General features: G+C 38.8%; 1 protein-coding gene and 1 pseudogene across 5 annotated transcripts; one reads left to right on the forward strand and one right to left on the reverse strand.

Annotated features, from left to right (window-relative positions):
• Positions 1–27: 27 nt before the first annotated feature.
• Positions 28–24294, forward strand: ADAT2 (adenosine deaminase tRNA specific 2). 5 transcript variants are annotated; one of them, XR_001902099.3, is made up of 7 exons: positions 28–184; positions 11335–11439; positions 16335–16485; positions 17688–17794; positions 18007–18074; positions 22598–22670; positions 22776–22815. XR_001902099.3 is itself a non-coding variant. In XM_017958267.1 (7 exons), exons 3-7 carry the CDS (start codon positions 11380–11382, stop codon positions 22817–22819), a joined length of 435 nt encoding a protein of 144 aa, XP_017813756.1. In that variant the 5' UTR covers positions 43–184; positions 3070–3133; positions 11335–11379; the 3' UTR covers positions 22820–24294. The 5 variants fall into 5 exon arrangements, 3 of the variants coding, with proteins under 3 accessions (XP_017813755.1, XP_003898145.1, XP_017813756.1); XM_017958267.1 differs by lacking the exon at positions 18007–18074 and adding an exon at positions 3070–3133 and having other exon boundaries at positions 43–184; positions 22776–24294; XR_002521737.2 differs by having other exon boundaries at positions 17688–18074.
• On the reverse strand, positions 12592–14112 carry LOC116275349 (annotated as a pseudogene).
• Positions 24295–24512: the final 218 nt, after the last annotated feature.

The following is a 24512-nucleotide window of genomic DNA, read 5'->3' on the forward strand; positions in this document are numbered from 1 at the left end:
CCCCCGGAAACGGGGGCCCGGGCCCGCCGCGTTCCGCTGCCCGCGCTCCTCTTCCGCGGCGGCCTTTGGCGCTGAGTGGTGGCCGGGTATGGAGGCGAAGGCGGCGCCCAAGTCAGCTGCAGGCGGCGCGTGCTCGGTGTCGGCAGAAGAGACCGAAAAGTGGATGGAGGAGGCAATGCACATGGTGAGGAGCCCGGGAGGTGAATGCTGCGGAGTGGGACCTTTCTCCAGCCCTCACCCCAACCACGGCATTTGAGCAAACGTTCTTTCTCGTCACCATAATTTTTATGGCAGTCAGATGTTCTGGGTGAACTACTGGCTTTACTGCCTCGAAACTTTCTGTAGCCCATTCTCACAGTGACTCTGGGCGAAGGAAAGGGAGGAAATACAGAAATTATTTGTTTCATTGGGGTGGAGTATGCTGCAGACTTAGCATTCTGTCGCTGGCTGGCACGTGCTGCCTCCCTTTCCTTTCTGTGGTCACACTCTCCAATCTACAAAGTCACATTATTTGAGGTTTTGGCCCCTGGACCATGTCCAGCAGAAGGAAGGAAACTGAGAACGTTTCTGGTAGAGAGCAGTATGGAAACAAATCCCTGTAGAATCGGTGTCTCGCATTCATTCATTCTTTCCTCTGCCTTCCCTCACTCCCTTCAGGTCTGCGGAGTAATGGGGGCTTTCAACAGAATGGTGTGTGCTAGCGAGCTTCTTAACTGGGAAAATAGTTTGTTTGCAAATATGTATATTTACATTTTAATAACTGTACATACAGCCACGTGCCACATAATGACCTGTCGGTAAAGGTCGTTATCCTGGAGCATTAAATCTACTCACCTTAGCCCTATTGTCCCATCCAAGTACTAACCAGACCTGACCCTGCTCAGCGTCCGAGATTGGGGGACGTTCAGGGTGGTATGGAGGTAGACAACACTAGTCTCTATGTAGACTTCTGGGCTAAACATTTTTGCTACCTTTTAGGTTGACCTTGGGCTAGCACAAGTAAATACATTTACATACGTTTACAAACAAACTGTTTTCCCAGTTAAGAAGCTCGCTAGCACTTTTCAGCTCCGTTATAATCTATAGGACCACATATACAGCGGTGGTCCTATAGGATTATAACGGAGCTGAAAAGTTCCTATTGCCTAGTGACATGTAGCCCTCCTAACAAGTACTTTTTTCCCTTTAAGACCTTGAAGAAACATGTATATGCCAAAACCCAAGAAGCAGCTGCCTCCTTAGTCTTGTGTAGGAGGAGGTAAACTATGGAATCACATCCCTAGGTGTTTATAATACAATTAAGAGACAAAAATTTCAAAGCCAGAGAGGTCTAGAAATTCTTTGAAAACATCTACATGTTTAAAAAGATAAGATACAAAGTATCATGGCCAGATGCAGTGGCTTATGCCTATAATCCCAACACTTTGGAAGGCAGAAGCAAGAGGATCTCTTGATCTCAAAAGTTGAAGAACAGTCTGGGCAACATAGCGAGACCCTGTCACTACTAAACAAAAATTTAAAAATTAGTAGGGCATGGTGGCATGTGCCTGCAGTCCCAGCTACTCAGGAGGCTGAGGCAGGAGGATTGCTTCAGCCTTGGAGATTGAGGCTCTAGTGAGCCATGACTGTGCCACTGTACTCCAACCTGGGAGACAGAACCAGACCCTGTCTCAAAAAAGAAAAAAAAGATACAAAGTAAAGGAAATCGCAAAGAAGGAAAATATTTGTGACATATATAAAAGGACAGGTTTAATAACTATAACATAGAATTTATATAAAATCTAAGTACTTTCTGAAGTAAGAGGAAATATGTATACCCTAATACTGAAAAGGTCAAAGGATATGAATATATTTCTTTTTAAAATTTCCTTTTATTTTTAAAAGTGTTTTTTTGTTTAGACAGGGTCTCTCTGTGTTGCCCAAGCTGGTCTTGAACTCCTGGGCCCAGGCAATCGTCCCACTTCAGCCTCCCAAAGTGCTGGTATTACAGGTGTGAGTCACCACACCTCACCTGAACATGATATTTCTAAAAGAAGTGACGAGTAGCCAGCAAATGAATGAATACACAATTTCACTATTAATGAAATTCAAAGTAAAATGATACACAATTTTTCACCTGTTAAATTGGCAAATGTGAAAGCAATTTTAATGCTTGGTGATAATAAGGATGTGCATGTTTGAGGTGTTTGTTGATTGGGAGGAACTGAATTTAGAACACCCTTTTGTTAGGACAATTTGGCTAGGTAGATATAAAAGGCCTTAAAAGTGAGCTTATCCTTTGATCCATTCATGCCCCCCCCTTTTTTTTTCCCAAAGTGAAAATATTTTAATGTTTTCTTTTTCTGATTATGTAAATAATTCATGGTCATAAAAAATTCAAACTATAAAAAAGGGTTAACAAATTATGTAAAAATTACCTGACAGTCCTATCATTAGAGATAATACTATTAGTGTTTTGGGAGCATCCTTCCATATCTCTCTGTCCATATGTAAACAGCCATATGTACTTTTGCATAAATGGATTTACATGTTCTTTTTTTGATTATCAGCATATTTTTTTGGTAGTCTTAATATATTAATCACTCCTCCCTACGTCATGGTATTTCTGTTGCTATGGAGTGACTATCAAAAATGGGACAAAGGATGTATGTGCTTTGAAATTATATAGATACTCCTGTATTGCCTTCTAGAACCATGAAGCCCAATATCGTAGTCACTAACCATGTGTAGCTATTTAACTTTAAATTAATTAAGGTGAAATAAAATAAAATCCAGCTCCTCAGTTGTGTTAGCCACATTTCAAGTAGTCAGAAGCCACATATGACCACTGGCTACCATATTGGACAGTGCAGATCAAAGGATATTTCCATAACTACAAAAGGATTTGTTGGATAGCATATAAAGTTATCAACTTTACTGCTTGTTAGGTTTCTTTCTGAGAGCTAAGCATAGCATCATCATAGGTTATTGTTTTAATCATCATAGCATGTTCAGCATAGCATTCTAAAGATAGGCTTGGAAAAAAAAAGTATGACTAAGTAATAGTGTTGCACTCTTGGTGTGTTCCAGATACTATGCTATGCACAGTGTTTTCATGTGGGCCATGTCATAAGCCCCACAGCAGCCCTATCAGGTGAGTATTATTATGGTCCTCATTTTCAGATGGGGATATTGAAGCTGAGAAAGTTCAGTAACTTTCCCAAAGTTAGAGAGCTGGTAAGGATGGGGCTGTGACTTGAGCCCTGTCGTCTGCTGTCAAATACTGGCCTAGCCTGCCTCTTAGTGTTAGGTAGCCCACTGCTTGCCAACATATCCTCTGCTCTCTTTCTTCCTTTTCAGTTTCCTTACCCTGAATACTGTATATCTACTGTGTAATTTAATTGGACATTTAGATTTTTTTCTTTTGTGAATTGCTGAGGCATATACTTTGCCCAATTTTACTAATAGTTTGATTTAAAAAATCGCACTGTAGGAGCTCTTTGTATTTTACAGCTGTTTCTAGGAATAATTCACAAGGAAGCCATAGAAATATTTATATGGAGATGTTCTTATTTATAATAGTGAAGAATTTGAATCACTTAAATGTCAAATAATAGGAAACTAGTTAGTTGAATCAAATATGTTCATAAGGAGAAATACTGTACAACCTTTACAAAATCATGTGATGAAAAAGTATTACCCAATGTAGGGAAAGGTTAACAGTACATTTCTAAATGAAAAAGGCAGACTGCTGAACTGTATATATAGTGTAAATCTATTTGACTTTTTAAAAACTATCAATATGTGTATGCAGGGCCTAGGGAAAAAAACAGAAAAAACCTCCGTTGCCTCAGAATAACAGGGATTATATTTTCGGGTACTGGGATTCCTAGTGTATTTTTTTTTTTTTTTTTTTGATATATGAGGTTTTTTGTTTATTTTTTTAATCCCTAAGTTCACCTTGAACATATCTTACTTTACAATTAGGAAAAAAGAAAGATTGACTATATATATATGTATAGAAAAAAATGTTGCAAGTTTTCTAGAAAAAAAGTCAGTTGTATTTTTTTGTAGTATGCATTTTTGGGGCAGTTGGTATTAATATAACATTATGCTAGGCTCTGAGGGAAATTCAAAAAGAAAACAAACACCGCAGATACCATTTCAACAAATGTGGTATGATTACCATTTCAACAAATGTGGTATGATTAAGTTTTTGCTATGTGTTAGACCTCATGCTGGGTGCATAGGCTGCAGAGGTGAGCAAGAGAAGCTTCACAGTGCCTGGATCTAGTGCTTGCCTTCCAGGAACATACTGTTTAATTGATGAAATTAAGCCATGCACAGATGAAAAGATTGGTAAGGAACATATCCAATGACCACAAGAGACAGATATAAAGTGCTGTCACATAACAGCTGGCAAGGTCCTACAGCACGTCAGTTGAGAAATATGGTAGAATTCCTTGTAAATTTTAAGGGACCAAAAGGATGTGGGCTGGTTGAAAGGAAAGGTTGATCCAAGCAAAGATACTGTCATGTACAAAGAAATCAAGAACTTTGTTTTGGGTTAGAAGGAGATCTAGCTATCTGTCTAGAACAGGGCTCCCTAACCTCGGGCTTAGGTTTAGGGGGATCTATGAACTCTGAAACTATATATAAAATGTTATGTGCATGTGCCTTTTTCAAGTGGGACAGTCCATAACTTTCATCAGAGTCTAAAAGGGGATTTTGGCTCTGAAAAGGTTAATAACCTAAATGAATAATGAAAAGTTAGGTTGGTTTGGCTGGCCAATGAGAGGATGGGTGGTAGTTGGGAGACCTCCAGTGCCATATTGAAGAATTTAAAGTTGATGGAGTGAAAACATCATCACTTTTTAAACCCCTGAACTTAAACTATATAACTGTTTCTGCTATTTACTCAGAGCGTAATCACTCAGAAGAGAGTAATTAGCAGAAACAGTTACATAGTTTAACCTTTTGGACATGATGATGTTCTACCTGAGAGTTGTTCTGGCTAACTTGTTTGTTTCCCCTAATTTTTTGTCTTTATAGGAAATATTTCTTTGAGGACTCATCAGAGTCTGTGCAAACAAAGTCTGTCTCCATTTCTTCCCCTTTTATCATGACATCACTGGAAAGCAGTTTATAGTAGTAATGTCTTTGGAGAAAATAATAAACTATGAAGTCTCTTCCATCTAGGTGCTTTCATTATGTGTAACTGGGCAGGCCCTGACTAAAGAAAAAAAAGATATTACTTTCAAAGACAAAATAGAGACCAGTGTTTGGGCTGGGAAGAACAGAGATTTTATTCTTTAATTTTGAAGGTTGATCTTTTGTTACTTTACGCAAGACGTAGTCGCAATTTTTAAATATTATCTGACCTTGTTCTTTCCCTCTGAAAAAGGCAAGAAAGGTTAAACTCAAAGCTACCTGCACAAATTTCAGACCCATTTTGTCTGAGCTTTTTTGCGTTTGTGAAGAAGTGATCAGACTCGACAGTAGAATTGGTGGGAGTGTTTGAAAGTATGATATGGGTACGGTGTGAAATTGATTTCCAGCTTAATTAAATCTATTGTGAACTTGTTAGTGAAGCAAATCTATGTGTTAATTGTTGACAAGGAGTTCCCCTCAGCTCACTTTCATGGGGCTTTATGTTATTCTCACTGCCCCCTCCCTTGCCTAGCATTCTAGTTGCTTACCTACTCATCCTCAGCATGGCAGGCTTGGCCATTCCTCATCAATGACGTTATTTATCCTTTTAAAATATTCCAATCACTCATATTTGCTCTCTGTTTTGGACAGCAATGGAAAGAATTTCAGGAAAAAAAAGTGTTACTTAAAATAAACATGAAGACAGTATTGAGAGGAGTAAAATGAAATAAATTTGCTAGAAGGAAAAAGAGAAAAATGCAAAGGAAGGAATGGAAGGCACAAGCCCAGTAACATGGTGGCACGGGTGCTATCTCCAGGTGAACAAGAAAGAACTTGTAGGCAACAGGGAATCTCATCTCCCATCCCACCCATATCCTTTCCACTCGGCCCTGCATTCTCTTCTGCAGGTTTGAAGTGGCCCACATAGCCAATGTAGAGCTCTTCAGGAGATATTTTTACAGAAAATCCTGATCACATGGCCTCCGTTTGTTTATTCTCCTGCAGTTTTTTTTGGTTTTTTTGTTTGTTTGTTTGTTTGTTTTGTTTTGTTTTGTTTTGTTTTAAAGACAGAGTCTCACTTTGTCGCCCAGGCTGTAATGCAATGGCACACTCTCGGCTTACTGCAACCTCCGCCTCCTGGGTTCAAGTGCTTCTCATGCCTAAGCCTCCCGAGTAGCTGGGATTATAGGCACCCACCCCCATGCGCAGCTAATTTTTGTATTTTTAGTAGAGATGGTGTTTCACAGTGTTGGCCAGGCTGGTCTCAAACTCCTGACCTCAGATGATCCACTTGCCTCGGCCTCCTAAAGTGCTGGCATTAGTGGCATGAGCCACTGTGCTCAGCCTATTTTTTTACTTTTTTTAGAGATGGAGTCTCGCTGTGTTACCCAGGCTGGAGTGTAGTGGCATGATCATAGCTCACTACAGCCTTGAACTCCTCTTGCCATTTTTTTATCCTTAAAATTTCCATGTCTCACTCTCTTGCCAACTGTTCTCTTTCATTTGGTCCCTTGATTCACTCTAAACTCAAACTCTGATAAAGCAGCTGATCAATGAAGTGTCTGTGGTTACTAAAGTAGAAGTTAGAGGCAGAACGGTGGCAGAGAGCCCTGGAATCTGGCCCTTGGTAGGTGCTCCACAAATGTTCGTTGAACAAATGAATAAGTGGAGCCAGGTTGTCCATGCCCTAGTCCCAGCTCTCTCGCATGCACTAGTGTTATATATATATATAAATCTCCCTATGCCTCAGTTTACTCATCTGTAAAATGGGGAAGATCATTATAGGCTTGTAAATGAAATGAATTAATACTTACAAAATGCTTAAATTAGTCCTGGATCAAAGTAAGCTTTCAATAAAGTGTAAGCTCTTATTTTCAAGCTCTCAGAACCAGAATACTTGAGATGTGGACAAAACATTACCTCCTAAGAGGTTTGTTAGGGAAAGTATAGCTGGAGTTAAAAATTTAACCTCTTAGAAAAGTCACTGTTCAAGCTACTGGTTTTCGTCTCCACCATTCCCCCTAAACTGCCATTGCCTTGCTGAATTAGACACACTTGACCACCTTCCTTCTTGGCCTAGTTTTTTTCTGGGCTTGTCCGTAACACCAAATATTTCTCTAAACTCACTAAGCATCTCTTCTTAATCTCCATTGCAAAATCCTTTTTGTTTACCTGTACTTATTTTTTTACTTTCATTTTGAAATAATTATAAGTTCATGGGAAATTGCAATAATAATATACTGGGAGGGCCCAAGTATCTAGTGTCCTTCAGTGGTAACATCTTGCGTAGCTATAGTTCAGTATCAAAACCAGGAAAAATGCATTGGGAAAACTGCAGAGCTTATTAAGATGTCATCAGTTTTATTTGTACGTGTGTGTGTGTGCGTGTGTGCCTATGCAATTTTGTCATGTTTAGCTCTGTATAACCATCACTGGAACTGTTTCACTACCACATGGCTCCCTGTGCCACCTCTTTATAGCTGCAGCTTCTAATCTGTTCTCTATCTCTATAATTTTATAATTCAAAGATGTTGTCCACATGAATCTGTAACCATTTGGCTTGGCTTTCTCCATTCAGCATGATTCCCATGAGATCCATCCAAGTTGTTGAGATTATCGATAGTCCATTCCTTGTTATTGCTGCATTGCGTCTCATGGTACAGGTGTAGCATAGTTTGTTTAGCAGTTCACCCACTGAAGGGCATTTAAGTTGTTTCCAGTTTTTGCCTATTATGAATAAAGCTGTTATGAACATTTGTGCACACAAACATATATTGTGTGAACATAGGTTTTCATTTCTCTGGGGTAAATGCCCAAGAGTGGAATTGTTGGGTCATATGTTAAATGCATGTTTAGCTTTTTAAGAAACTGCCAAACTATCCTCCAGTGTAGCTGTACCATTTTATATTCCGACCAGCAGTATGTGAGTAATATCATTTCTCCACAGCCTTGCCAGCATTTGGTGTTGATTTTACGTTTCACTTTAGTCATACTGATGGGTATGTAGTGATATCTCATTGTGGTTTTAGTTCGCATTTCTCTACTGGGTAATGATGTAAAAACATCTTTTGGTGTACTTGTTTGCTATCTGTATTATCTTCTTTGGTGAAATGTCTGTCTTTTGCCTTCTCATATAATTTGGATATTTGTTGCCTCCAAATTTCACGTTGAAATTGAATCCCTGGTATTAGTAGCAGGGCCTGGTGGGAAGTTTGGATCATGGGGAGGATGCCTCATAAATCATTTTTATAGTAGCAAGTTCTCACTATATTATTATTATGAGAATATACCATCCCCTCCTTGCTTTCTTCTTCTCTTACTGTGTGATGCCTGCTCCCATTGCCTTCTGCCACGAGTGGAAGCTTCCTGAGGCCCTCACCGGAAGCAGATGCTGATACCATGCTTCTTGTACAGTCTGGAGAACTGTGAGCCAAATCAACTTTTCTTTGTAAATTACCCAGCTTCAGGTATTCCTTTATTGCAGCGCAAATGGATGAAAACAGTCTTTTTCTAATGGGATTATTATTTTACTGTTGAGTTTAAGAGTCCTTTATATAGTCTAGATACTAGAGTTTTGCCAGAGATGTGGTTTGTAAGTACTTTTTGTTCCCATTTTAGCATGTTATTCTTCCTCTTTGCTGCATGTATTAGTTTCCTATGGCTGCTATAACAAGTTATCACAAACATGGTGGCTAAAAACAACACAAGTTTATTCTCTTATAGTTCTGGAGGCCAGAAGTCTGAAATTTTAGTGAGCCCCAATCAAGGTTTTGGCAGGACTGAATAACTTCTGGAATCTTGCCTTTTCCAGATACTGAAGTGACATTTATGACACATTCCTCCATCTTCAAAGCCAATAGTGCAGCATTTTCAAATCTCTCTCTCTCTCCTTCCATTATCACTTCGCCTCTTGCCTTCTGTGTCAGACATCTCTCTTAGGAGGACATTTGTGATTACATTTGGGGCCCACCTGGATAATTTGGGATAATCTCTCCGTCTCAAGATCCTCAACAAATATTTTTTGCATTAATAAATAAGTTGTCTCTTCTGTGTACCTGGATCTCTGTGTAATTCTACACTTACCTTAAGTAAAATTATCAGTATAATAATTGCCGTAGCTACACTGGTAGATAGCGTCTCCATCCTCCTTAACTGTCCATCTTCTTTCTGACTTTCTTCTCTATAGTAGCCTATGGTGCATTTGTCTATATTAACCAAACCTTGGGACTCTTCAAGCCTTTTGAACTTGCATAAACTGGACGTGCTTTAACCACTATCACAGAACTGGGACACAACCAGCCTGTGGATAGTTCATAAAACAGTTCTGAATGCAGTCTTATTGCATCAGATACTGTCTCTTCACATCTCTCCGTGCCCCATCTCTGACCCACCAACCAGGTGGAGAAAAGAGAGGTCCAGTTTGCTCCTGCTGTGGGCTTCTCCTTTCTCCTGTAATGGCCAAATGAAGAATAAGTGTCCTTTGAGCGTGGTTGGAGTAACTAAGGAAATCCTGTATGCCTTATGATAGGAAGTTGTCACTAATTAAATAAAGTAGAACTAGAAGTAAGAGACTAGTGCAGGAGACAGAAGCCACTGTTTTAACAATGCCTTCAACTTTGCGCTTTGTATGCCCTATAATGTGTATAAGTACCTGCACTTAAGTGAGATTCAAATCTTCCAAAGTGTCTTCAGGGCTGCCACAGTAAGGAATACCTTGTCTTTCCGGAAACAGCTGTACAGCAGTTATATTCTTTTGACTGCATTGAGTTGGAAACGAATGAACACTAGTCCAAGGGTTGTACTCTTCCCTTATTCTGATTCTCAGAGGCAGTATCCGGTTATACCAAGGCGTAACCTGCCTGCTTAAGCTCTCCGCCTGAAGGTAGAGTTAATTTTCCTAGGGCCCAGAGCTGCTATCATGGGGCAAGAAGAAAAATGAATGAATGGCCTGTGATAAAGGAAACTTTGAGAATATAATAATTGGTTTGCCATTCCTGGGATGGTAGTCATGGAAGTGTTCCTAAACTTGTTTTTCTCATTGATTTTTTTCAGTTGAGGTATACTTTATATACAGTGAGATGCACAGGTTGTAAATGTATCCTTCAATCCATTTTGAATAATGCAAACAGCTCTGTAATCCATGTCTTTATCAAGATCCAGAAAGTTTTCACCACCTCAGAAAATTTTTTTGTGTACCTCCCCAATCAATCTGCACATCCTCCTCCATGAAGCAACCAGTGTTCCAGTTTCTGTCATTGTAGTTTAATCTGTTGTAGTACTTTGTGCAAAAGGAATCATATAGTATGTGTGCTTTTGTGTGTGACTTCCTTTACTTAGCATGTCTATGAGGCTCATCCATGTTGTCACAGTATCAGTAGTTCCTTTTTATTGCCGACTAGTATTCCATTATATGAATAGGACACAGTTTGTTTATCCATTTTCTTGTTGATGGCCACCTGTGCAGTTTCAGGTTTTGACTATTAACATTCTTTTTCAAAGTTTTGGTTCTTTTTTAAGCTTTTTATTTTTAAAAAATTTTTATTTTTATTTTTTGTGGACACATATTCCCTTCTTTAAATACCCAGGAGTGGAATTTTGTTATAGACTGTGTGTGTGTTTACTTTTTAAATAAATTTTTGAAATGTTTCTCATAATGATTGTGCCATTTTACATAGAGTACTTCTAAACTCTTATTGTCTCACATGGAGTAGAAATTGTGGGACAGGGCAACATCCAGTCTGGTTACCTTTAGCTATTGGGACTCTAGAGGATAATTTCTATACTTTTTAGAGAAGCAAAGGAATTTCAATGAGGAAAGAATTGTAATAAAGGATTTATAAATGTTATTTATTCCCTACCTTTTTGCAAATACGTATTCTATCTCTGAAAAGACACATAGACCCTGGCACTTTAAGAACAGTGGTCAGTCACAGTCTCCTTTGATCGCATCTATTTCCAGTGAGAAGAAATCAGGGGCTCTGGACCTGTGAAGGGGATTTTTTTTTGAGTCTCCCTTAACATGGACACAACACAGAACACGGGCACTAAATACTGTAATGGAACTATATTCCAGAAAAGGGAAAGCTGCACTTCTTTGTTTTAGTCTTTGTACATATGTATCCTGTTCATACTGCATCTCTTTCTTTCCTATACTTTTTTCAAGTATGGAGTATTACATCTTACATTTTCCACTTTGTGTTTCAGGCGAAAGAAGCCCTCGAAAATACTGAAGTTCCTGTTGGTTGCCTTATGGTCTACAACAATGAAGTTGTAGGGAAGGGGAGAAATGAAGTTAACCAAACCAAAAATGTATGTGAGTTGAGCAGTATAATTGCAAACATACAGTAGTAATGGGTGGACTGGAGAGAACTGACCACAGTTAGTGTGAAGATGAGACTGAATATAGTCCCGTAACTGCCAGTGGTGGGTAGCTTTTCTTAACGTCTCTCTTTTTCAGTATCATTTTCTTCCTGATTTTGAAAGTGATACATGTTTATTTTTTTTATTGTGGAAAATTTCAGAACAATTTAATGAAGCCATAAAATCTTAGTGAATAATTTTCTGTTTCATAGAGTTTTACTCTAACGCTTGAGTGAAACCCAAGAGGGGATTTTATTTCATCAGAATATCATCATGGAAGAAACAAGTCTGTCTCTACTTTAAGCCAATCTAATATATGAAATTTTCATTTTACAAAATAGGTCAATTTAACTCATATTGCACTCCTTTTTTAGTACCTTTAAATAATATTTTCATCTTAGTACATTAAAAAAGTATCCTCAAATTATAGCTTTGGAGGGAGGTATGAAGATTATATAAAGGAAGCTATTTCTGTATCAGATAATTCAACAAACTAGGGTCCTCCACACCAGCTGCCTCTGTAGCTACATGTAGTATGTACATTTTAATAGCTTGTATGACTTTTATTACAGTTAGGTTGGGAAGTTCATGGTTCAAGGCAGTGCTTCTTAAACGTGGTATCACAACAATGTGTCATGGTAAGTATATTTGGGAAGTATAAGTAAACTACCAAATTTTGTGATTACAAAAATTCCTAGGTGGACTCAGAGATCACTTATACCTGTAATGCCATTCACACAGACTTTTGTCTTGTCGTGTGATTTTGGGAGCCAGAGAATAAGCTGGTGTTGATACCAGTGCTATGAGAACTTGAAAGTTCATTTGTCAGTCACATCTGTTGAAAAGAAAACTGATATTTAGCAAAACACATGTAAGATAGGAATCCAGATTCGCAAATCTTTTATTTATTTTTGACCATAAAACAACAGGATTATATTTTAATACATAACTTCTGTACAACCAAAAAAATAAAACACCACAGTAAAATAAACAGGAATAAACATGGTATTTCATTTGCAGTGCTTGACAAAATGCTCACATCCTTAATCAGAAATGAGCTCTTAGAAATCAGTAACAAAGAGATTAATATTACAAGGGAAGTGAAAATAAAAGGAACAGATGAAAATGAAATAACAAGTAACCAATAAGGCTATACAAAGATGATCTAGCTTAACTTTAACAGAAGAAAAAAGCAATTTCTTTGCAACATTACATTATCCGTAATTTAAAATAGTGATATCTAATGTTTGAACAGTTTTAGGAAATGGGAAACATTCAAACACTGGGAAAGCTTACATTGATTATAGGAAATTTACTCAAAATGTAGATTTTGCGTATACTTCGCTCCAGCAGTTCCAATCAATAGGAACTGTTCCGACAAAGTAGTTGGACAATTCGGATTTACATATAACCATGTTCACTGCATAGAAAATCTGTAGTTAATATGTCAGCCCCCTAAAAAACTTTTTTATCAATTTGCTTATGAAAAATAGTAGATTGAAGTGTAGAATTAGAAAGAAAAAAGGCACTTAAATAAAAATATAGTATTTCACAAAATTCTTTTTCCTTTGAATTCTTGAAAAAGACAGCTTTTTAATCAATCAGTTTTAAATTTACCCTATGATAAGTGAGAAGCATGAATATATGCAAGTCATACTTTTTATTTTTATTTATTTATTTACTATAGAAATGCTTTGATAGAGGTGAACATGGAGTGAGAACAGCAAATGGCCACACGGACATGGCTATCACAGAACACATTGTGCGTAAATGAAGAATTCATACCGCCCCCACCCTTAACCCAGTAACAGAAGGCTCTAGGCCCCCTTTTCCTCAGTCCACTCCTCAAACTCTCCCTCCTCCTCAGCAGTGGCATCCTGGGACTATTGGTACTCTGATACCAGGTCATTCATGTTGCTCTCGGCCTCAGAGAATTCCATCTCATTCCTGCCCTCGCCTGTGTACCAGTGCAGGAAGGCCTTGCACCTGAACATGGCTGTGAACTGCTCTGAGATGTGCCTGAGCAGCTCCTGGATGGCCATGTTGTTACTGACAGAGGTGGTGGACATTTTTAGCCCTGGGGATGGGATGTCCCAGAAAGCTGTTTTCCCATTGTAGGGGATTCAGCAAAATAGCTGCTGTTCTTGGTTTGGATATTAAGCGTTTGCTCCTCTACCTCCCTCATGGACATGCAGCCCCTGAAAATGGCAGCCTCCGTTAGGTAGAGGCCATATTGGGGGCCATAGGCAGCCATCATGTTCTTGGCATCAAACATCTGCTGGGGGAGTTCAGCCACTGTCAGGGCCTTCTTTGTTGTTTAAATGCTCATTTTGAAATACCTTTTTAAAATTTCAAATACAGAAAGTAGAAGCAGTTCTATTCTCATTTCTCTATGCAGGACTATTAAAATTTTGCCATATTCTTCCAGATAATTTTCTTTCATATAAATCATATAACAATATACACATATATACATTCTTTTAATTTTAACTCACATGTATAATAATTTCAAACAATGTTAAAATAATTACGATTATCATAACACTGAGCAGTATTATTTAACTGTCAGGATAGTCATTCCCATGTAGAATTAACATTTTTAAATTAGCCATTGCCATTTCAGTTAGAAAAAACAGAAGCATGTACACATACCTCTGCAATTAGTTGATGTTTGTTGAAAAATGACATAATTTTAAATATCAATTTAAAATACTGTAAAACATACAAAAATTTTTTTTTGAAAAAATGTTTTGAAGAATTTTTAAAAATGTTTTAATTACATTCATGTTGACTCACAAAGCAGTTATTAAGAGGATATTAAAACATAAAGTAATAAACAATACAGCAATTAATTAATGTATAGATACTTATTTAGGAGTAGAATTCTGTATTTTAAATCATGGTCATATTTTCCAGTTTGCATTTTGTGTACGATATCTTTAAGATGAGAACTTTGAATGTCCTAACAATATCCATCTAACCCCATCCAGTGACCTGGGTTTCTTCTGTATGCTGAAATTAACCTGGGTTTATTTTGTTATTCTGCGTCATAAAGAAGATTACTCTATAACTATAGCATAGAAAGACTCTTGACCCCAAGTGAGAAGACCTGAGTTCTGCATTTGGATCTGATGCCACCACCACCACCCCGTTGCCACCACCACCTCCTCTCCCAGCTGTGTGTGATTAACACATGCCAGCTTGGCTTAGTTTCTTTTTCTTTAGTAGCAAAAGAGAGAGTTGCCTGAGATGATTGAGTTCAGCAATTGTTTATTGAGAGCTGTAGGGAGATTTGATTCCATAATTTAAATCTGATTTTTTGAAAGCACCTAAGTTGGGGAAACCTTTTTTTTAAAACTCTCCATTTAGTTTTGGTGTGCAGCCAGGTTTGGGAACCTCTTCTCTAAAGTACCTTCCATCTCTGGTAATCAATTCTGTGATTCACCTATGTAGCCCCTTGGCCAGCTCCGCTCCCATCTGCCTGTAGCTTCTGTGGCATCTTGGGCCACTGTGCTAGCACTTTTCTTTTCTTTTTTTTTTTTTGAGGCGGAGTGTCGCTCTGTCACCCAGGCTGGAGTGCAATGGCCGGATCTCAGCTCACTGCAAGCTCCGCCTGCCGGGTTTACGCCATTCTCCTGCCTCAGCCTCCCGAGTAGCTGGGACTACAGGCGCCTGCCACCTCGCCCGGCTAGGTTTTTTTTTTGTATTTTTTAGTAGAGACGGGGTTTCACCGTGTTAACCAGGATGGTCTCGATCTCCTGACCTCATGATCCGCCCGTCTCGGCCTCCCAAAGTGCTGGGATTACAGGCTTGAGCCACCGCGCCCGGCCTATGCTAGCACTTTTCATACCCTGCCCTATCATACAGGTAAATGAGCCCCACCAGATTTTATGCTTGTTAAGGACAGAGACTTTTTATCCTACACAGAATTTATTTAGCCCAGTGACTTGTACATAGTTAGCACTCAGTGTAAATTATTGATAAATGCTATTGTCATGAATATTACAGATAATTATTCCATATAGAATCTATGATTCATTTTAAGCTATTTTAGTAAGGGAGAAAGAAAAGGAGACAAGAGCTAGCAGAGTACATGTATAGTATTATGTGGCACCATGCTTCATGTAATTCAGATTTATAAGGTGTATAAGTGTAGATACCAGTGTATACCATTTTACATATGGGAAATCTAGACTTACAGAAGTTGAGTAACTTGCCTAAGTCCACATAATTAGTAATGTCACTGTCAAGATTCAAATTTAAATGTAGTCAGTTCTTCATGCTTTGTGATCTCTCCTATCCTGTACTGCTTCCCACAAAGTGTCTGAAACCAATACCAAATCTCTTCTTCTCTAGAGTCTTCCAGTATATAAAACCTCATTCCCCAAAAGTGTAAGAGGTGACATTCCGGTAAACTTAATGTAGATTTGCTTGGAGTGAGATCAGTGACAGCCTTGAACATATATTTGAAACTAGAGCACAAGCTTTTGAAAATTTTGCTTCCCCTGAAATATTCAGAAACCGTACACGTTTTTTCTTTGCTTTTTAGACTTACCTTCTCTGTGGCATTTTAATTGAAAGAGTTTCCCCTAAGATACTTAGGTACTGAACTAAAAATTCAGCATGATTCCTTTGGCATCTCTGATTAGATATCTTTCGCAAGTGAGGTTATGGTACTTGAACTGGGGAATACATTGTCCCCTGCTAAGGATGTCTTGAAACTATATTTGTTAAAATATTGGCAGAAAGGATAGGTGCATATTTTGTACTTATTTTTTGTATATTTGTAAAATAGTAGTCACTTGAAGCAAACAACATCAGTGCAAGCCCCTTTCTGTTTTCAGGCTACTCGACATGCAGAAATGGTGGCCATTGATCAGGTCCTCGATTGGTGTCGTCGAAGTGGCAAGAGTCCCTCTGAAGTATTTGAACACACTGTGTTATATGTCACTGTGGAGCCGTGCATTATGTGTGCAGCTGCTCTCCGCCTGATGAGTATCCTTTGACTTCATGAGTTAATGTCTTGTACCATTCATGTGAACAAGAGAGTGGCCTAAATATGAAAACACAGACTTGGGAAACACCTTGTAAAACGTAACGTAGTGTCTCTTACAAAAAAAGGAAAGCTTTTTAAATAGTAAAATGACCTATTTCTTTTCATATCAATAAACGTAGAATGATTACACAAATAATTTAGAGAAATAAAATGTTAGAACTATCTTAAACAGTTATATAAAGATAAATCATAAATTAAGTTGAAGTGGATTATAAAACAGTTTGCAAAGGAAAAGTGCTAAAGAATATGCAGCTAAGTTTTGCCTTTGGATAATGGATTGTGAGTGATTTAAATTTTTTTTCTCTGTTTATCTGTTGGTTTGTTTGCCATGAATACCTATTACAATGTACCAAACATTATCAGTAAAAAGTAAATAAGAAGTAAAAAATCCTTTATGATATTCTAATTGTAAATGGAAAATGAGTAGTTACTGCTCTTTGGATTGTCTTGCATGGATTAAGCAACTTAAATAGTTCAGAGACACTGCAGGGACTTCTAAAGATCTTTTTAAAAAATTATTTGAAAATTGAAAAACTCAGTTTTTTAGTTGCTTATTTTTTATATACTTATTTTACTATTTATGGATGGATAATTTTAACACTTCAAAAATAATACAGAAGTTTTTGGGTATGATAAAATGTACAGTCTCTATAAAAGGGTTATTATGGGCAACTTAGAATTCTCTCCTCATCCTGCCTTACAAAATAGCTAAGTTTTAGTCTATTTTGTATTAGGGCACAGGTTATATTTTATTTGGGGCAAGAACAGGGAAGAATCTGTTATTTTTAAAAGGTGAAAATCCCTGGATTACATTTCTGCATCCTTTCTGGCTCTGACTCCCTGGTGATTCTGAAAAAGTGATTTAGGAAAGAGCAGAGAGAGCCCTGAACTGTGAACATTAAGCAGCCACATACTCAGTTTTCATTCTGTTTGCAGTTGTTAAATATCAGTTTCTCAAACTTTAAACCCTTTTCTTCTGTGTAACTGGATTGTATGGTTTATAAGACTAATCCTAAGCTTCATTGTTTTGAAGAGTAGCATGAGCTTTCCTCTCCAGGATGGCTAGTATAAACCTACTCTGATTTTGTCATGATGCATACTTGAACTGTACATTCTATGCAGGACCTTAATTCTGTCTTATAAATCCCACTGGTTGTATATGGCTGTCAGAATGAACGATTTGGTGGTTGTGGCTCTGTTCTAAATATTGCCTCTGCTGACCTACCAAACACTGGGAGACCGTTTCAGGTAATACAAACTGCTTATGCTTTTTCTTTCTTGCTAATTATTTTCATCTCTTTATGCACTTGTGAATAACTAGTGTGTGGCCAGTATATGAAGAAACCATGATAGAATCAGACATCTTGGATATCAGAACCTCTGGTGGAGTTCATTTATGCCTCAGTATAAGATGACAGGGAAGAGTTTCTAAATGAGTGCCTACCTGTCTTCATTCACAGACTCCCTCCTGAAGGAGAGTCCCCACCCTTCCCAGCTGACTCCGAACACTCTTCACCAACACCGTTAGGTATGCCTGAAGACACTCTCGCTGTTGGAGTTTTTATTCAATGAATGTTACCAGCTCTGTGCCCTACCAAGTTTGGTGATGCTTGGCCTGTGTCAGTGATGCTAGAGACTATTTACAGCACACACAATATTTTTGCACAAATTTAATCATTTTGCTTGATTGCCACATCCTACTTTTAGTATCTAGCAATCACTGTATTTTCATGTTTTTTTCCCTCTGTCTTTGTAATGTTGAAATTTCCCCCAGACCTAGGAATCCATGTCTTTAGTCTCTTAGAAATTCCCTTTTCCCTTTAATCTTGCCACTTCTCCCAAAGTTTTTATGGGTCAGACTATAAGCAATAGCAATTTGTATTTCAGAGTTTGGACTGTGACTATACCCCTGCTTTCATTAACTGGTTTGATTGTTTTTCTCTCCAAGATGTACGGTTAATGTAAAAGTATTATGCTTTAAAAAGAAAAAACTTTAACAAATGCTGGATATGGATAGGTAGTTCACTTCAAAAACTTCAGGTGTTCCTAGAATACTTTAAGGACCTATGAAGGACCAAATTTGGCTGAGTCTCACTGAGAACGAGTTTTTAAAACGTCCTTGAGTTTTCTAGCTGAACATTAGCTTTCCTATCAACTTCTGTACATTTGAGAATAGATACTGTTTAACATTACATCAGAAAAGAAATTGTAATGCAACGATGGAGAGTGAAGGATACAATTGGCTTGATCATTAAAGATATTTAGAAAGTGATTTGATTTTTTCCAATCACTTCTATTAGTAGCTCAAATTTTGCTTATATAACTCTTTGCAAATGAATTGCTGACTGTGTATTTCCTTTATGAGAATGATCTAAATAATTTTTCAGTTTCTGGGCAGAACAAAGATGAGCCTTTTGATGTCAGACATGGGAGGAATATTTCTCTCCAATGTGTCAGTGACATAGGGCACAAACACAAGTCCTTTCTCACACATCTTTGTCATCGATGCAGCAGAACCAAAACAAGTTCATTTGCAGTGTGTATACCTAGCCACATTGGCTCAGCTGCAAATCAATGACTGTGGCTTGCAGCCGTATCTCCAGGCTTAATGCCAAATTATGGTTTTTTTAAAGGTGCTTTTAGATTCTAAGGAAAACCATGGTGCCCCAGGCTCTGAATGCTGGGTATTCTTTTTTTGTTGTTGTTTGTCTGGGCTTGGGAGGCAGCAGCTGATTGGGAGGTGGGATACTGTTTCTTACTGCAGAATTACAGATTCTTTCATATGATATTATAAGCAGCATTAAAGTTTGTAGAGGCCGATAGAACTATTCTTTTCAAAGAAGATGGTGATTAATTATAATACCTGTTTGTTTTTTAAAATTTTTATTTTATGACTGGGTGCAGTGTCTCATGCCTGTAATCCCAGCACTTTAGGTTTCTGAAGGTGGGTGGATCACGAGGTCAGGAGGTCAAGACCATCCTGGCTAACACGGTGAAACCCTGTCTCTACTAAAAATAAAAAAAATTAGCTGAGTGTGGTGGCGGGCGTCTGTAGTCCCAGCTACTTGGGAGGCTGAGGCAGGAGAATGGCGTGAAACCAGTAGGCGAAGCTTGCAGTGAGCCGAGATTGTGCTCCAGCCTGGGTGACAGAGTGAGACTCCGTCTCAAAAAAAAAAATTATTTTATTATTAATGTGTGCTTTTTATTAATGCCACAAATTTGTCGCTGTAATGGATACTTGAAAATATAAATAATAAATTATCTTGGTGTGTTAGAGTGGTGCAGTTTCCTTCAAGGCCTGTAACTCAGCAGTTCTCATTCCTGACTGCCCATTAGAATCTCCTAGAGGCTTCTACACCTGACTCTGCTCAGCCCTGCCCCAGACCCTGCTCAGCCCTGCCCCAGACCATCTGAATCAGAAGGCAGGGGGCCAACAGTGCTGTGTTTCCAGAGAGCTCCAGGCGGTTCTCCTGAGCAGTCATGGTTGAGAACCACTGCTCTCATCCCATGTGAGAGGAGAGGGCTCTGAGTGTGCAAGTGGAGTGGAGGGCGACTCCTGGAGAGCTCCAGCACTTAACGCAGCAGGAAGCAGAGGGCATCTGTGACGGGACTGGCCGGCAGTGGTTAGGATGGTGAAACGCTGAGAAGCCAAGGGAGGCAAAGAGCGGTCAGATGGAGCACGGTGGCCAGTTGCCTCCAGGACTGCAGAGTTGAGGAAGCTGAAAGGAGACCAGTGTTTTGGTCAGTAGGGACCTGGGGATTTCTGAGAGGGCAGATATCGGGGGAAACCCCACCCCTGATATTCAACATGGGTTCTTTTCTATTTCCCTAAGCGTCAGCTGGTCTGAGAAATAAAGGAAAAGAGTGAAAAAGAGAGAAATTTTAAAGCTGGGTGTCCGGGGGAGACATCAGGTCGGCAGGTTCCACGATGCTCCCTGAGCTGTAAAACCAGCAAGTTTTTATTAGCGATTTTCAAAAGGGGAGGGAGTGTACGTATAGGGTGTAGGTCACAGAGATCACATGTTTCACAAGGTAATAAAATATCACAGAGCAAATGGAGGCAGGGTGAGATCACAGGACCACAGGACAGGGTGAAATTAAAATTGCTAATGAAGTTTTGGGCACACATTGTCATTGATGGTATCTTATCAGGAGACAGGGTTTGAGAGCAGACAACCAGTCTGAACAAAATTTACTAGTCGGGAATTTCCTCGTCCTAATAAGCCTGGGAGCGCTATTTCATCCCTTTGTCTTCAACCATAAAAGACAGCCGCCCCCAAAGCGGCCATTTTAGAGGCCTACCGCAGGGGTGCATTCTCTTTCTTAGGGATGTTCCTTGCTGAGAAAAAGAATTCAGTGATATTTCTCCTGTTTGCTTTAGAAAGAAGAGAAATATGACCCTGTTCTGCCCGGCTTACCGGCAGTCAGAGTTTAAGGTTATCTCTCTCGTTCCCTGAACATTGCTGCCATCCTGTTCTTTTTTCAGGATGCCCAAATTTCATATTGTTCAAACACACATGCTCTACAAACAATTTGTGCAGTTAATGCAATCATCACAGGGTCCTGAGGTGACATACATCCTCCTCACCTTACGAAGATGACAGGATTAAGAGATTAAAGTAAAGACAGGCATAGGAAATCACAAGGGTATTGATTGGGGAAGTGCTAAGTGTCCATGAAATCTTCACAGTTTATGTTCTTCTGCCATGGCCTCAGCCAGTCCCTCCGTTTGGGGTCCCTGACTTCCTGCAACAGGCAGATTCAGTGAAGCGCTGGGAGCTCAAGCCAGTAAAGATGAGGCCACTGAGGAGTGAAGGCAGGAGCAGGGTGTCAGCCTTTGATGGGGCAGGGTGGACGGAAGGTTATTTGTTATGGCAAAGGTTTATGCAGGTGTGGGAGGCCCAGGCAAGGGCAGACTGAAGACACAGGAGAATGGGAGGTTCGTTCTGAACAGCATCTTGCAGTAGGTGGTCGTCCTGTCCCCTGTGCCTGTGCTTTCTGGCACCTTCCTTCCAGATGCTCATTGTGTCATTTCATGCACTTCAGAAGGGTGCATGGTTTTAAGTCCAAACTCTTCTGACAAACTTTCCAAGCCATACATATTTTTTATCCCATTTTTTGTCTTTCTTTTCTTATGCTTCCTTAATAATCACCTCCTCGTCTATCAGCTGATTTCCTCATACACTACCCAGGCTGCTTCTTGCCCTTTCCCTGAAATGCTCTGCTTAGCCTCTTTAAATATTCTCTATCCCTAAGGTAAGTTCAAGTTTCGTGCCTTCAGGTAATATTTCATATGGTAACACTCCTTACTGATAACACAATTTCTTGTTTGTTCTTTCACATGTTATGATTTCTTTTCCCCAGTTAGATGCTAAAGATAGAACAAGCTGAATTTTATTTTTTAAAAGCCTCTATAGCAAGGGTTGATAAGCTTTTTCTGCAAAGGGTTAGCTAGTAAATATTTCACCCTTTGTGAGCCACTTCTGTCTCTGTCACTTAGTCTTTTTTTTTCTTTAACAAAACTTTTAGGATATAAGAACCATTCTTAGCTCACAATTCTCAGCTTTGTAACAGATTTGGTCCACCAAGTATAATTTGCCAACCCTAGCTCTATAGCATCAAATGTTTAATGGGCCACTAGTAAATAGGAGCAGATAAAAATAATGCTTAATGAGCACTTATGATGTGCCAGGTATTTAACAGGTGTTATCTCACTTAATCCTCACAAAATCCCACTGAAGTAAGTGCTATTATTGCCAACATTTGATAAATAAGGCATGGAAAGTTTAAGTGCCTAACCCGAGATCACAAAGCTGGTAACTTCTACAATAGTTGATGGATGAGTAACAGTTGATTGGGAGTGAAGCCTCACTGAGGCCATATATTAAACATCTTTTGGAAGTGTACCTCCTTACCTATGTTACTAATATCCCCAAAGTTTATTAACATATGAAATCTGTTTACATAATCACGTATATATTGTTGTTTTTATGGGATACAACACACATTTTCATAGGCCTATGTTCATTCTCAGCTTTCTCATTCCATCAGTGTATCCCTGGATATCGGGCTGAGGAAGCAGTGGAAATGTTAAAGACCTTCTACAAACAAGAAAATCCAAATGGTCAGTTTTCTATTGTAAATAATGTACTTCCCTTAAATCTATACAAAGAGAGTCTGCTATGAGCTTACCTCTTTACTTTCTTTTTCTTTTCTATTCTTTTCACAGCCCCAAAATCAAAAGTTCGGAAAAAGGAATGTCAGAAATCTTGAACATGTTCTGATGAAAGAACCAAGTGACCCAAAGTGACCTGGACAAGATTCCTAGACTGAAAGCTGTTGACATCGTTGAATCATATGTTTATATATTGTTTTTAATCTGTGGGAAAATGGTGTCTCTCATCATTTGCTCTGTTAAGGGAACAAATTAGCACTTTTTAGAAGTCTGACAATTGTAAACAATTGTTAGCTTTTCCACAAGCTGATTCCCATTTTGAGATGGGGGGAAAATTAAGGTTTGAGGTTTTAGAAATTAGCAAGTAGTGCGTACCGTTCCAGCCACAAGTGCCTAGTCCAGGCAAGTGCTGACTTTTTAGAGAATGTGTGGCCAGACCCAGGGGCCTGGAGTGTGTCTTAACTGCATACAGTGTGCCACCCTGAGAACACCTTCTCCAGGACTGCCATTTCAGAGTCAGATTCTTCATTTTTTGCAGCTATGATGTTCTCCCAGGTCAATGAGGGGCTGTGACTTCTCTCTAAATTGTATGTAAGTTGTGTATATAGAGACCATAATTATATGGTTCTTAAAAAGACTTTGCTTTTATAAAGCATTTAGAGAACATGCATAGTTTTAAAACAAGTGCTTGGGTTGTCACTTAAATTACAGCGTGTTGCTATAATAAAACCTAATTTATGTCTTATTTGAAGATGAATAGTCTTCAAAGATAAAGACTAAATGGGACAATTGTTATTGAGCAAAAAACCAAATTATCCTGCCCTCGTGGAGCTTATATTCTAGCGAGGGGAGATAGATATGATAGATAACACAGTTTATTGGAGGACAATAAGAGTTACGGCAAAAAGCAAAAGGAACACAGGGTAAAGAGGATGGGTGCCAGTCGGTGGTGAGAATGCTGACTGAAAAATAGAATGGTCAGTTTAATCTGAAACAAACGGTTATTTCTTTAAAAATCCATATAATAAATTTTAAATCTAAAATGTAAAACTTTGAACACAACACTAGAAAGGGTATCCACAGCACGAAGTCCCCAGTTCACCTCCCTGACTATAGGGCAGCTTTGCACAGCCCCACTGGGCGCACTGTGTGCTTCTGCCCAGAAGGGGGCCTCGCCGTTCCACCAGAAGCTCAGCTCCAGGCCCTGGAGGGGCTGCTGCTCCTCAGTTGCATTTCTTCAGTAGATTCATTTCCTTGATGCAAAGCATCTGTATTTGTTGGTTCTGTCATTTGAGCGATGTCTCTGAGTTGTTTGTTTTGAATTACATTACAGGCTGGAATGTAATTGTGGTGAAAGTATTTTTATATTGCTGAGAGTAGCAGCTAATCACAGTTACATGCTTCAGAGGATTTATAATTGCTTGGTTTTGTGTGTGTGTGTGTGTGTGTGTTTAACTGCATTTGAAAAGTTTTATGGAGAATATGCATGATTTTAAATCTGTGATAATGTTACATGCACCTTCAATTTCATCCACTTTAAAAACTATCTTCTTATTAAATTTTAGTGCTTTGACTAGTTTGTTCCTTTTTGCAGTTGGTCGTAATTCATTTCTGGCTTCTTATGCTTTTCTGCAAGCAGATTTCATTGCACTTATTGTGTTCATATCATTTTCTTGGGGATTATTTGTAGGACAACCAACCTGGAGTTTTGTCTCTGTGGAGTACCACTCGGTAAGTCTGGTTTAGCATCTTATGTCCAGTAGGTACTTGGTAAACATTTGCTAAATGAAA

This window comes from Papio anubis, chromosome 6, assembly GCF_008728515.1.
Source record: "Papio anubis isolate 15944 chromosome 6, Panubis1.0, whole genome shotgun sequence".
Lineage (NCBI taxonomy): Eukaryota > Metazoa > Chordata > Mammalia > Primates > Cercopithecidae > Papio > Papio anubis.